Source organism: Leuciscus leuciscus (genome assembly GCF_965113295.1).
Source record: "Leuciscus leuciscus genome assembly, chromosome: 12".
Lineage (NCBI taxonomy): Eukaryota > Metazoa > Chordata > Actinopteri > Cypriniformes > Leuciscidae > Leuciscus > Leuciscus leuciscus.
Genome location: NC_138736.1, coordinates 20,077,207 through 20,090,620, shown reverse-complemented (window position 1 = coordinate 20,090,620; position 13,414 = coordinate 20,077,207). Strand labels below are relative to the sequence as shown.

At 37.3% G+C, this 13,414-nt stretch overlaps 1 protein-coding gene and 2 long non-coding RNA genes across 3 annotated transcripts; all 3 read right to left on the bottom strand.

The window, feature by feature from the left end:
- Nucleotides 1-2,696: 2,696 nt before the first annotated feature.
- On the bottom strand, nucleotides 2,697-5,362 carry LOC309511597. The gene is made up of 3 exons (XR_014210708.1): nucleotides 5,058-5,362; nucleotides 4,065-4,099; nucleotides 2,697-3,761 (listed from the first exon to the last, which is right to left on the bottom strand). It is a non-coding gene; the product is annotated as an uncharacterized lncRNA (long non-coding RNA).
- Nucleotides 5,363-6,062: 700 nt separating this feature from the next.
- LOC309510314 (uncharacterized protein) lies at nucleotides 6,063-9,790 on the bottom strand. The gene is made up of 3 exons (XM_082185053.1): nucleotides 9,610-9,790; nucleotides 9,472-9,525; nucleotides 6,063-7,098 (listed from the first exon to the last, which is right to left on the bottom strand). Exons 1-3 carry the CDS (start codon nucleotides 9,659-9,661, stop codon nucleotides 6,845-6,847), a joined length of 360 nt encoding a protein of 119 aa, XP_082041179.1. The 5' UTR covers nucleotides 9,662-9,790; the 3' UTR covers nucleotides 6,063-6,844.
- A 1,547-nt stretch (nucleotides 9,791-11,337) lies between these two features.
- Nucleotides 11,338-12,158, bottom strand: LOC309511661. Its single transcript, XR_014210746.1, has 3 exons — nucleotides 12,028-12,158; nucleotides 11,857-11,927; nucleotides 11,338-11,769 (listed from the first exon to the last, which is right to left on the bottom strand). It is a non-coding gene; the product is annotated as an uncharacterized lncRNA (long non-coding RNA).
- Between the last annotated feature and the right edge of the window lie 1,256 nt (nucleotides 12,159-13,414).

Below are 13,414 nucleotides of genomic sequence, written 5' to 3'. Positions count from 1 at the left end.
ATTTTTTAGTCGATTACATTTTGGAGAAGAATTTTGAAATGTCTGTGAAATTTTATTTTTTGTTTGCGTGATATAATTCACATTATACATGTTTGTAACTTTCTACTTCTTACATTCTAATAAAAAAATGTTTATGACTTTATATTGTGAAATAAAAAATAAAAAAAGTAAACTTATTTTTATTGTTTGAAAATGCTCGTGTAACTTTTATATTGTGAAATAAAAATATCTTTGTTTGAAAATGCTTGTGACTTTATATTGTGAAATAAAATAAATACTGAACAAATTTGCAACTCGATTCATTATGACTGAAATCTCATAGCGTTGACATGGCAGAATTAATGAAGAAAATATACTACGACCCCGGAAATTCTGGTGCTTTGGGAGGTAAAGACAGATTAAAACAAGCTGTATTAGAACAACACGGTGTAAGATTATCTGATAATGAAGTGTGTAAATGGCTTGCTAGCCAGGACACATACACTCTCCATCGAACCGCACCAATAAATTATAAGCGGAATCGTGAAGTGGTCTATGGGAAAGACCAGCAATTTCAGGCCGATTTAGTCGATATGTCCGCCTACGCAAAAGAGAACGATAATATCAAGTTTATTTGAACTATTATTGATATTTTCTCAAAATATGCCTGGACAAGGGTGTTGCGAAATAAATCAGCGTCCGAAGTAACTAAAGCTTTTTTGTCAGTTTTGAGAGAGGGGCGAATACCCATCAAGTTGCAGACCGATAAGGGTACAGAGTTTTTCAACAAGCCTTTTCAACAGATGATGAAAAAATATAATATAACACATTTTTCAACAGCTTCTGAATTAAAAGCGAGTGTAGTCGAAAGGTTTAATAAAACTTTAAAAGGACGAATGTGGAGGTATCTTACATCGATAAATTCCAGACGCTACTGTGATATTCTACAAGATTTGACAGAGGGGTATAACTCCAGTTATCACAAGTCCATAAAAATGCGACCGTTGGACGTAAATAAAGAAAACAAATCCGTGGTGTTCAACAATTTATACGGGAAAATGCGTAAAGAGATATATTTGCCAAAGGGTATGAACAGAATTATACCGAAGAATATTTTACTATAGCATCTTGTATACACAGGGTAGTGCCGATGTACAAATTGCAGGACTATGATGGCGAGATAATACAGGGTTTTTTTTACGAAAAAGAACTCCAAAAAATTATTGTGAGCGATGATAAATCGTTTAAAGTCGAAAAAAATCTCGATAAAAAGCGACGCGGAAAGGTCTCATACGTTTTGGTGAAATGGTTTGGATGGCCATCAAAATTCAATAGTTGGGTTCATGAAAAGCAGGTGATTGATCTACACACTCCTTTAAAACCCTAGGGAGAGTCAATCACGTTCTCATTCAGCCAAAAAACATCTGAGATGTCTGAGGAGGATGGATTCTACGTAACGCTCCCGTGCAATGCATCTGGCCATGTTTACCCCGATAATCGCATATCTAATTACAGAACTAGACTGGCAAGAGCATTGCATTTAAAAGGAATATGGGAAGTGGCGCTGGTCGAGTTTCACTATCCAAAAACTTGGCACACTTTCAACGAGGAAGACGCTGCTTTTATTATTGAATGCGAACAATGTTTGAACGACGATGAACGTACCAAAGTGCGAGGGGATCTTAACATTCAAACTTTCCGGAAAGCCCTAAAAATATCTACGAATCATAATAATATAAAATACGGTTATTTTGAGGATATTTCAGTATTACTCAAAGAAATAAACGCAACTCTTCCACCGCGGGTGCAGCTCGGCTACGATAATATAAAAAATAAGATATTTCTGAAAGCAGCTCAGAGAGCATCGCTAACGTTTTATGGAAAGCTAGCCGTTATTCTAGGATTAAAAACCGGTGTTCCTATAGAAAATGTAAACAGTTCGGATGAACACAAAGACGTGCGCACATACGCACCACATCAGGCTGATATTACTGGCGGATTTTACACTCTATTTGTGTACATAGATATAATAGAATATCAAGCAGTACTGCCGTGCAAAGGCAAAAGACCGTAACTTCGTTTTTGGTCGAAAATGAGTTATTTATATTTTTGGCACATTCAAGACTTCCTTTATCATGTGGATGAGTATCTTGAATCAATTCCGTTGTTTCCCACATGGAAAGAACCTATATAAACATATATGTTTTAATATATGTTTTGATATATGTTTTTAATATATGTGACATATATAAAATTGGCCGTTTTCCTATATTATATGTACATATATGCACATATATGCACCTACATGTTCACCTATATATGCTCACCTATATGTTCACATATATATGCACCTATATGTTCACCTATATATGCACCTATATGTTTACCTACTATATATTAGTAAAATTATTAAAATCCATAGCTACTAGGCCTACACTGTAAAAAAAAAAAAATCCCGTATACAAACGGTAAATCTCTGGCAGCAAAGTTTCCAGACGGATTCCGTTAAATTACAGCAAATAACCATTTCACAAAATTACAGGCAAAAACAGTGAAAATACAGAATTGACTTTACAGTCAAAATTTATTAAATTACAGTACATTACTGTTGATAATGGCTCATTAAACCGTGGAAAAACGGATAAATGATGTCAAATCACATTTAAAAAAAAAACATTTAACTTTCAAGTTAAACTGTAAATTTAGGGTTTTATAAAGTTATTTTATAATAATGCTGTCTATCTACAGTAATTATCTTTTAATATATAGTTTTTCCTGTGTATAATAACTATGAAGTTATGTATAAAAATGCATTAAATACATAAATTCAAATTCAAAGTTTGTATATTTACAGTTAAGGCATTTCCAATTTCACAACTTTGACCAATCTCTAATTAAGTACTTAATAATAGCAAATGTACAGTCAATTTCTGTTAAATTAATTAAACGTATAAGTACAAAATACCTGCACATTTACAGTATTACTCATTAAACAAACACTGAACATCAAGATATGTGAATGATAGGAAATACAATCTTAGTATATAATTTAGAACATGTAAAAATATCTACATTAAAAGGCAATTGCTGTATGCCTTTATACTCTAATATAACTTATTTTACACATTTACAATTACATTTTATCCAAAGTGACTTAAAAATTAAGAGAACAATAGAAGCAACAAGTGCAGTGACAAGTCCCAGTTAGTGTAGCACAGTATACAAGTTTATTTATTTATTATTAAAACAAAGATTTAGTATTATTGGGTCAAGTGTTTATGAAAAGATGGATCTTTAGCAGTTTCTTGAAAATGTGTTAAGTTGGGCAGGTCATCCCACCAGCAGGGAACAGTCCAGGTAAAGGTCAGTGAAAGTGGTTTTGTGTCTCTTTGGGATGATGGCACCACAAGGCGCCGTTCACTTGCAGAACACAAGCTTCTGGAGACACATAGATCTGAAGCAGTGAGTTTAGGTCTTGCTGCAGCATCTGGATCAGTTGCAGAGGTTTGACTGATGCTGGAAGGCCTGCCAGGAGAGCATTACAATAGTCCAGTCTGGATAGAACAAGAGCTTAGACAAGGAGTTGTGTGACTCCGACAGGAAGGGCCGGATCTTTCTGGTGTTGTATAAGGCAAATCAGCAGGATCGCATGGTTTGGCTGAAAGTGAAACCATAAGCAGTTCTGTCTTGGCAAGGTTGAATTGAAGGTGAAGGTCATTCATCCAGCAAGAATTTTCCATCAGGTAGGCTGAGATGCGAGCAGCAACCGTCAGATCCTCTGGCTGGAATGAAAGGTAGAGATATATGTCATTATAAGTGATAGGAAAACCCATGTTTCTAAATGACAGAGCCTAGTTACAATACAAAAAAATAATAATAATAGATGGGTGGAATCTAACACAATCGTGGTCTTACTGAAGCAAAACCAAACCTTGTGCAGCTCCAGTGGCCTCACAAGGATCAAATGAATATTCACATGGGAAAATATAGTATAAAACAAATTAAATTTTCTGCCACTTTTAGTGCAATCATATGGAATCAGAAGACTCGGCCATTACAATATTTTAAATTACTTCTTCCCATACCTTGTTTGCCATGATCATTCTGCTTTCCACTTGACCTGAAATCACAAATATATATGAAGAGTTCAGATGCAAAAACCTCTAAATGCCATCTGAAATTTTCTTCTAGAATGACATTTTTTATCAAGCTTGTATATTTAAGTTCAATAATTTCACTTAAATGGCAATAAATAGGTGATTTTCATTGCCATTTAAGTGAAATTACTGAACTTAAATATACGAGCTTCATAAAAATGATCATTCTAGGAGGAAATTTCAGATGGCATTTAGAGGTTTTTGCATCTGAACTCTTCATATATATATATATTTTTTTTTTTACAACTCAGTATTACATTTGCATATGTCAGAATATGTTCCACTGGGACAATGCAAAACCTCAACTGACGTGTTGGCAAGCATGCAGCCAGAATATGGAATTTATCATGTGGTGTTCATATTCTAGCCTCATGTGTTTTCCTGTATCAACAACAAGTACAGTATTTGCTGAATTCGTTTTCTTAACGGTCTTGATAACCACATTAACCCTTATGAAAATTAACTATGGTTTAACCAAAAAAAAAAAAAACCTTGGTAACGTTAGGCCTATTTGTAGTATAACTGTGGTTATTAAAAATGGTAATAAAAATCCGCCAAAAACGTGGTTACTATTTTTTAAGAGAAGAGTTTTCAGCTTCCAGACAGTGTTTAAAAATGTCCCGCCATTTAAGAGATTGATTTACTGACAGATACTATCGCGTATTAACAAAGATTTTATACACAATTAAACGGACTTTATGTATAACAAGTCTACGAAAGCTTGTTTTAGGTATTTTTTGAGGTGTGGGTTCAACTGATCTTTCTTAAAACAGATGGAAAATGTAAAGATGCATGCTACATTTTCAGTGTTTTGCCTCCAGCTCATCATTTAAAATGCTAATGTTAGCTTGAAAACTGTAACGTAAACTTAACACAAATGTAGCAGCTAATATAAAATATCGTTCACATGTAGACTCTTACCTCAGCCGGTGATCGGTTGGCATGATGTCCGCTGTGACGAACCAGGCTCACTGAAAAGGGTGCTATTTCCGAAGAATCCAAACTGACAACAGCTAGGGCTCCTGCTCACGGCTGCTCTCGACGAACACGATTGCTTTGAATTATGAGGTGTCATATTGAACCCCTGTTAATCTCACAATCCACTTCAGGAGAGTAGACTGAATTCAAATCTCCCACTTGCACTTGATACAGATCCAAAGTCGACTGATCAGCTGACCGTTGTGGGCGGGACTAAACAGCGGAAACGTAATGGCGGCGAATTTGAATCTGCGTCATCGCGTGCGCGCGCGCGCACACACACACACACACACACATACTGGTTTATGTGGATTAGCCAGACTTTTTCTCCAAACAGGCCCGGTGGTGGTTTAGATGGACTACCCTTTCCTGAGGTCCTAGAGCTATGAGAGTTAGATTAAAACACTCAAAAAAATTTGGAAAAAATTCAGGACACTTTAGACTTCAGATACACCCTTCAGAGCGTGATACACACCACCCTAAAATTATTGTGGTTTATAGAGACAGTTCTCTTTTTGAAGAATATGTGACTTATAAGGACCAAAACAAACATTATTGGGACTTTAAAGGGACAATGACGTCACTTGCTCATTAACATAAATACACATTAACATAAATACACATTAACCTGACACCACCAAGCATTAATGGGACTTGAATTATTATTTTATTGCACAACTCTAACATCACCATTGTTAGTTGGTGACACTGACTAACAGCCAGATAACAGCCTGTAAGAGCTAAACAATAGATTGTCACAACACCAGTGCCATGACAATGAGAATGGAGCAAAAAAGGTAAAATAAGTCATTCTTACCCAACTTCAAAAGACCCATGGTTGCTCATAACAAAAAATAAAAAAATATATAAAATAAAATAAAAGCTGTTTTACAGTTTGCTTTTGTGACGGCCTCTATTTAAAACATTAAAGGAACTTTGGACTTTTGGGACTTTAGCTTATTCGTCGTATCCCCCAGAGTTAGATAAGTCCATACATGCCCTTCTCATCTCCGTGCGTGCCGTAACTCTGTCTGACGCACCCACCGCTAGCCTAGCTTAGCACAAAGACTGGAGGTAAATGGCTCCAGCTAGCATACTGCTCCCAATAAGTGACACAATAACGCCAACATTCTCCTATTTACATGTTGTGATGTGTATAGTCACAGCGTGTACAAATAACAAGGTCACATGAGACACAGCCATCTTCTAACCGTATACATACTGGGAACTATATTCTCAGAAGGCGAAGCACTGCTACTGCGGAAGGATTTGCTCGCAGGACCTGAGAAGCCCGTGGTGAGGAGCAGAGAGTTCGCTCAGAGGGTTGTGCTAATCACTCCAGCCAGCAGTGCTTCGTCTTCTATATAGTTAATTCTATGAGAATATAGTTCCCAGTATGTATACGGTTAGAAGATGGCTGTGTATCATGTGACCTTGTTATTCATACACACTGTGACTATACACATCACAAAATGTAAATAGGAGAATGTTGGCGTTATTCTGTCACTTATTGGGAGCAGTATGCTAGCTGGAGCCGTTTACCTCCAGTGTTTGTGCTAAGCTAGGCTAGCGGTGGGTGCGTCAGACAGAGTTACGGCATGCACAGAGATGAGAAGGGTGTGTGTGGACTTGTCTAACTCTGGGGGATACGGCGAATAAGCTAAAGTCCCAAAAGGTCGGCGTGTTCCTTTAACACAAACATAGAAACACCACCACAATTGTCAGTGTATTTAAATCTTTTCTTTTTCTGACTGCCTCTTTGCAGCTATTCCTCTATTTCGAACAAAGTCCCTTATATTTTGCACTGTTCTTTGTGCCAACACGGGGTCTTCCACCAGTTTGCAGTGACTGCATTCAGTTTTGGTGGCCAGTTTTCCCCTGCTTATATGACCTTTGAAGTGTCGCATTACTGCAGCGACCTCAGCCTTAGACCACACTTTCTTTGCCACTCTTCTGGATCCATGTTCCTCATCAGCATACTTCCCTGGAAGATAGGCAAACAAAAATGAATAGATCACTAAATGTGTTGTCCAGTTTAAGCCATCAAAACATGAGGTCAGTTAATGCCACAGTTGACAAGAAATTGCAGTTTACTTTTCTTAATTCACTTTGGGTATCAGTTGGTGTCTCACTCGATGTGATTTCACCAACTTTACTAGCCCACATTAGAGTGCGGACAATATGGAGTATTATTAGAATGTCTGCTGTTCATCTATTTATGTGGCCAAACCTTTTGCTATTTGAATTAATTGCAGTAAGTAATACTATAATTAGTAACATGTCTTAAGTAATTTTGGCATTGTACTTTAACACACCGTATTTTAATTGAAACCAAGACTATGGGGTTTAAGGTCTGATTCTCAGTTTAAATCTGATTTCATAAGGTTAACTAAATAGTGTTGGAACTTGGTCTGAAAGTTTAGTCTTGATATTGAAACTGTACGTAACAATCAGCTTAATACTACTTTTAACCTCTTAATCTTCCAGATTTTGTGGCATGTTGTGACTCAGTCATCAAGACCAATTCATTTTTAGTCTTTTAACCAACTTGCTAAAAAGAGAATTAATAGAACATACTCATGGGCAATCAAGAGAACATGTGAAGAGGAGGAGGTAACTTTACTTTTACCTCAAATTCAGTATACATTTCCTGATAATAAAGTAAGTGTATATGCTCCCTTGCAGACAAGATGTTTTGTACAAATGCAGTACAGTTAAATTTAGGGCTATTCATTTATATCTCTTTCTTTAAGATTACTCTTGCATTTTGATAGTTGAATACATCACAAAGACGTGCATAATAATGTTAAAGGGATACTTCACCGTTTTTTCATATTAAACTATGTTATTCCCTTAACTAAGACGAGTTGATGCATACCTCTCTCGTCTCAGTACGTGCACTTAATCGCTCTGGCGCGCGGCGACACTTGTAGCACTTAGCTTAGCCCAGTTCATTCATTAGGGACCAAACAGAAATGAAGCTAGAAGCGACCAAACACCTCCACGTTTTCCCTATTTAAAAACAGTTACACAAGTAGTTACATGACCAAGTATGGTGACAAAATAAAACATGGCACTTTTCTAAGCGGGTAAAAAGGATAACTATAATGTATGGCGGAATAGCACTTGGGACTCAAGAGCACTTCGACTTGGCGCAGTAAAAAGTCACGCTTGAAAAATCCTCTCCCTCTCACTTCTGTCATTAGAACCAACGTGACTTTTTACCAGAGGCGGACAGAGTACACAGCTTCATTACTTGAGTAAAAGTACAGATACACCTTGCTAAATTTTACTCAAGTACAAGTAAAAGTACTACAGTCAGATGTCTACTTAAGTAAAAGTACTGAAGTACTTGTTTTTAAAAGTACTTGAGTATCAAGAGTACAAGAGTACATTTTCTAAATATTGCATTACTACTGCCACAGTGCTTACATTGGTAAACACAGCAAACACTTGAAGCGAAAACTATCATTAACTTGTTCAGAAAATTGAAATAGTCTGGCGAGGTGGGGCCACGGGTTGGCACATTCCCGGGACGGACCTGCTGCGTCTTCATCCATTGTTTCATCCATGGTTTCGTCTCTTATCTAAATCTGACCATGGAGTTGACCTTTGGCGGAAAGCTGAAGGTGATTGCTGATAGGCTGTCCCAATCAGTGGCGCCTGCACAATCCAATCACGTTTGAGAGGGAAACAACAAATTGAGGGTTTCCGAGATTTTTCTTTTTCTTTTTTAGAAGTAACGGGTACTCACGGTTATGGATAGAAATGTAGTGGAGTAAAGAGTACAATATTTGCCTCTCAAATGTACTTGAGTAAAGTCATAAGTACTCCCCAAAAATGATACTCGAGTAAAGTACAGATCCCTCAAAATTGTACTTAAGTACTGTACTCAAGTAAATGTACTCCGTTACTGTCCGGCTCTGCTTTTTACACCTAGTCGAAGTGCTCCCAGTGCTATTCCGCCATACACTACAGTTATCCTTTTTACCCGCTTAGAAAAGCGCCACGTTTTATTTTGTGTCACCATACTTGGTCGTGTAACTGTATTTAAATAGGGAAAACGTGGAGGTGTTTGGTCGCTTCTAGCTTCATTTCTGTTTGGTCCCTAATGAATGATCTGGGCTAAGCTAAGTGCTATCAAACTGTCGCCGCGCGCCAGAGCGATTGAGTGCACGCACTGAGATGAGAGAGGTATGCATCAACTCATCTTAGTTAAGGGAATAACAGTTTAATATGAAAAAATGGTGAAGTATCCCTTTAAGGGAGTTGGGCAAAATAAGAATCTCATTGTAGGGTATAAACCACTGTGTTTCTTCTGTGCATAGACAATAAACGTCTTGAATCTGAATCTTACCTTCAGAGGGAGGTACACTCTCACTTACTGTGGACGACACAAATGACACTGATCCTGTTGAAAACAATTTAACAAGTTACTTTTGTCACAGGAAAATATACATTTTATCAGCAGTGACTATGAATTGAGTTAACATACCAAAGTCTCCCATGTCATGGTCTTGCTCTGTGGTTGTAGAGTCAGAAACCATAGGCTCCACAGTTCCAAGCTCTGATGCGGTGAGATCTGTGTTGCTGTCATCAGATTCGCTCCCACTGTCTTCAGCATCACTTAACGCAATCTCATCTGGAAAATGGCATTAGTAAAACTCAGAGGTGTAAAGAGTACTTGAAAACCATACTTGAGTAAAAAGACAGATACCTTGCAGCATAAATTACTCTATTACAAGTTACCAATACGAGTAAAAGTGATTAACAATACTTTAGTATTTTACTTCTACTAAATCTAGGCTCAAAGATGCACTAGTCCTTGACACCTGAGACAGGCAGGTGAAAATAAGAAACAATTGATTTGTAAAATGAGAAGTCATGTTTATTTTCTAAAATCTAAATAAAACTGAACACCTCAATAGTCTAATAAATCAGGGTCGACACAACAGCCTCTTAAAGGGATTGTTCACCCAAAAATGAAAATTCTGTCTTCATGTAGTCAACCTCAAGTTGTTCCAAACCTGTATTTCTTTGTTCTGCTGTACACATAGATAGATATTTTATATATTTTTAACCAAGCAGATCTTGCCAGCCATTGACTAGTACAGCAGAACAAAGACAAGTTTGGAACAACCTGAGGGTGAGTAAATTATGACAATTTTCATTTTTGGGTGAACTATCTATTTAAACGTCTACAAACTCTCAAGTCTCAGTTAAGCTCAAGTGCACAAAAAGGCCACACGTAAACCAATATCCTTCAAAAAGGCCTTGTCAATATGGTGGATAAAAAAAAATTATGTTAAGTCAAATTAAATAGTCAAAGTCTACTTGCACTGGATGTGCTGGTTTTGGACTCATCACTGGCTGCAGTCCTGACTTCATCTAAATCAAACGTCTGCGATTTAGCACCTACTAATGCACTCGCATTCATGTAAAGTAGACTTGTTGACAAGTTTGGGTGAGTAAGGGCAAAACGCACAAGATATAGTTCAGTCAATGCCACTTAGATGGAAATATCACTTCTTTATAGCAAAAACAAACTGCTGCAGAAAAAGTTAGGTGCCATGCAAAATGTAATTTGTAATTGCATAACTTTTTGGCTACTTTGTAGTTGTACTGTTACTAATTACATTTACTCAAATGGTTTACAGCTCTGGTAAAACTCTCATAAATAGCTGGACATAAAAATCTGTGGTTGAAATAGCCACATCAAATAAGGAAAAGATAGTACTTGGTTTTGTACTTGCCACTTTTTGCAAAGTAACTATTTTTACTTGAGTAGTTTTGAGCTATTATACCTGCGTTTATGTTTAATGTGGTCCATGAGCACATAAGATAAATGATTACACAATCTGATATTAGGTTCATATTTAAAGTAATTCGACTGCACCTACACAAACATAATTTTGAATTACTGTCCAGCCATACTGTAGACTTAAGTTTATATTTCTGAATAGTAGTCCTCGACTCATACTTGGACATGAAAGGTGATTTTTTTTTTTTCTTGGAAAGGGATGCTGACTACGCCAAGTCTAGATGATTATAAATTAACATTCAAAGGAAAAAACAAAAACTCAGATAATATCTACAAGGGCTAATTTCTGTACAAACCTTCAATTTCAATCTCATCCAGCGACTCCCCCTGCATGCTGGAAAGGTTTCCTTTCTCCATTGACAAAAGGAGTTTGGAAATCTTAGCCAGTTGTGTTGTGGGAACTGGTAATCTGTAGAAGTCGCGGTGAACACGGATGTCGTGACCCAGGAAATCTGCAACCTGATCAAGTTCATTGTGTTTTAAATTAAGGACTTGTGAGAGTGTGGCAACATGTTTCCTGAGTTGCGTTGACCTAAGGTACTCAGGGTGCTTTGCTCCACACTGGCTTGCATGAACATGCAAACAATCATGTCCTCTGTAGTGGCTCATTGACGTTGGTCTTGCAAACAGGAAGACATTTATGGCACAAATGCCACATTCAGTTCTTCTACTGGCAAGTAGTGACAAAGCATATTCTGACTCTGAATCAGGTATGTATTCCTTGTCAGACATGTCCTCAGCATCATCAGATGATATTTGGTCCAATTCTGGATGTGGAATTTTGTCCTGATCTGACAGCAGTTCATCCTCAGAAGCCTTAGGAGACTGCTGCGCCTGAATTGGTGAGAAAGCAAATTATTTGACATGGTGATTGAATCTTATAGCCAGTTCAAGTTCAACACTCACTTAGTAGATACTCACCTGTGCTGTGCTGTTAAAGTCATCTCTTTTAATTTGCTTGAGGCAGGATTTATGCCAGACCCCTGAACAAACTGGAACACATTTGAGTAAAATAATGTTAACACTGCAGGTCTATTTAAGTGGTTAGAGCACAACACATTACACTCTATACTAATTCACTAAATATCTAACCTGTGCATCGATAGCCAAGCCACTTGAAGGAAGATACGGGTCCCACACAACGAACACACTTGTCCAAGGAGGATACTGTTGCGCACACAAGGCGGTGTTTTTGACACTGTTGGCGAAAAATTTAATTGTAGTATTTATTTATGCCACATAGTTTGGACAAAGATATTTTATATTTACGCCACATAGTTTGGACAGAAAGATATTTCATATTTACATGTCGATATCCAATCATTTTAAATCCAATACCAATGTGACATTTAATTTACCTCATACATATGATTACCCTTTTATTGCATTTTGTTATTTATAGCGTATCTTATTTATATGCAGCTTATTTAAAGCATATCCTATATGAAGATATACCTTCTTCATATTTTTAAATTGTAGATGGGGAATATGTAGTTAGCCTCAGTGCCAGGAGCTGACTTCTTGTAGCCCAGTATAACTAATAGGGTGCCTATCCATTACATGTAACCAAACATCTTAGAATTCACATTTAACCAACATACAGATCCAATGCAGGCAGTCCAAGTGTTCTTAAAAACCAAAGTGACGCCTCTGGGGACGGGACCCTCTAAACTGTATGGACCTCCCAAGTCATATTTGGGTGGGGTTCAGTGTTAGATACACATACACTCAGATATTATACTGACTGTCCTTCCATTCCATTGTCCACATAAAGCATGTTCTACTCAGGTGACTACACACACAAAGCATGTTCTACTCAGGTGACTACACACACACACACATACACATACACTCAGATATTATACTGACTGTCCTTCCATTCCATTGTCCACATAAAGCATGTTCTACTCAGGCGACTGTCCACATAAAGCATGTTCTACTCAGGTGACTACACACACACACACATACACATATATTGAAATAGGTTGACAGATTTAACATTTTGCCACAAATAAGTTGTACATCAAATTTAATTTACCTCTCCAACCTTGGTGAGTGGGCCGAGCTCTGGACTAGTCTGATTCGGGTGGCTGACGGCTGTATGGGTGCACTTGCTCTCAGTGGTCAGCTGTAGAAGATCAAACAGAGACAAAGGACAATAAAGAGAAAGTCCTGGGAGCGTGATACTAGAGAGGACATTTGACATCTGAATAAAAAAAGAAACCATTCTAGTGTTGACAGAAAGACAGAGGAAAACCTTGCTTTAAAACTCACTGACAACTTTTCTGATATTAACAATCAAGTGCAAGATATTAATAAAAATCTATCTTTTGTGAGGACATACCTCTTCAGTATCATCAGTTGTGGATGGGGGATTTGTGGTACAACACATCTTTGGAGACATTTCATCATCAAGGCCCTGTAAAAAGGAAAAAACAAACAAAAAATATTGTAGACCGTGGACTATGAAAACTACACT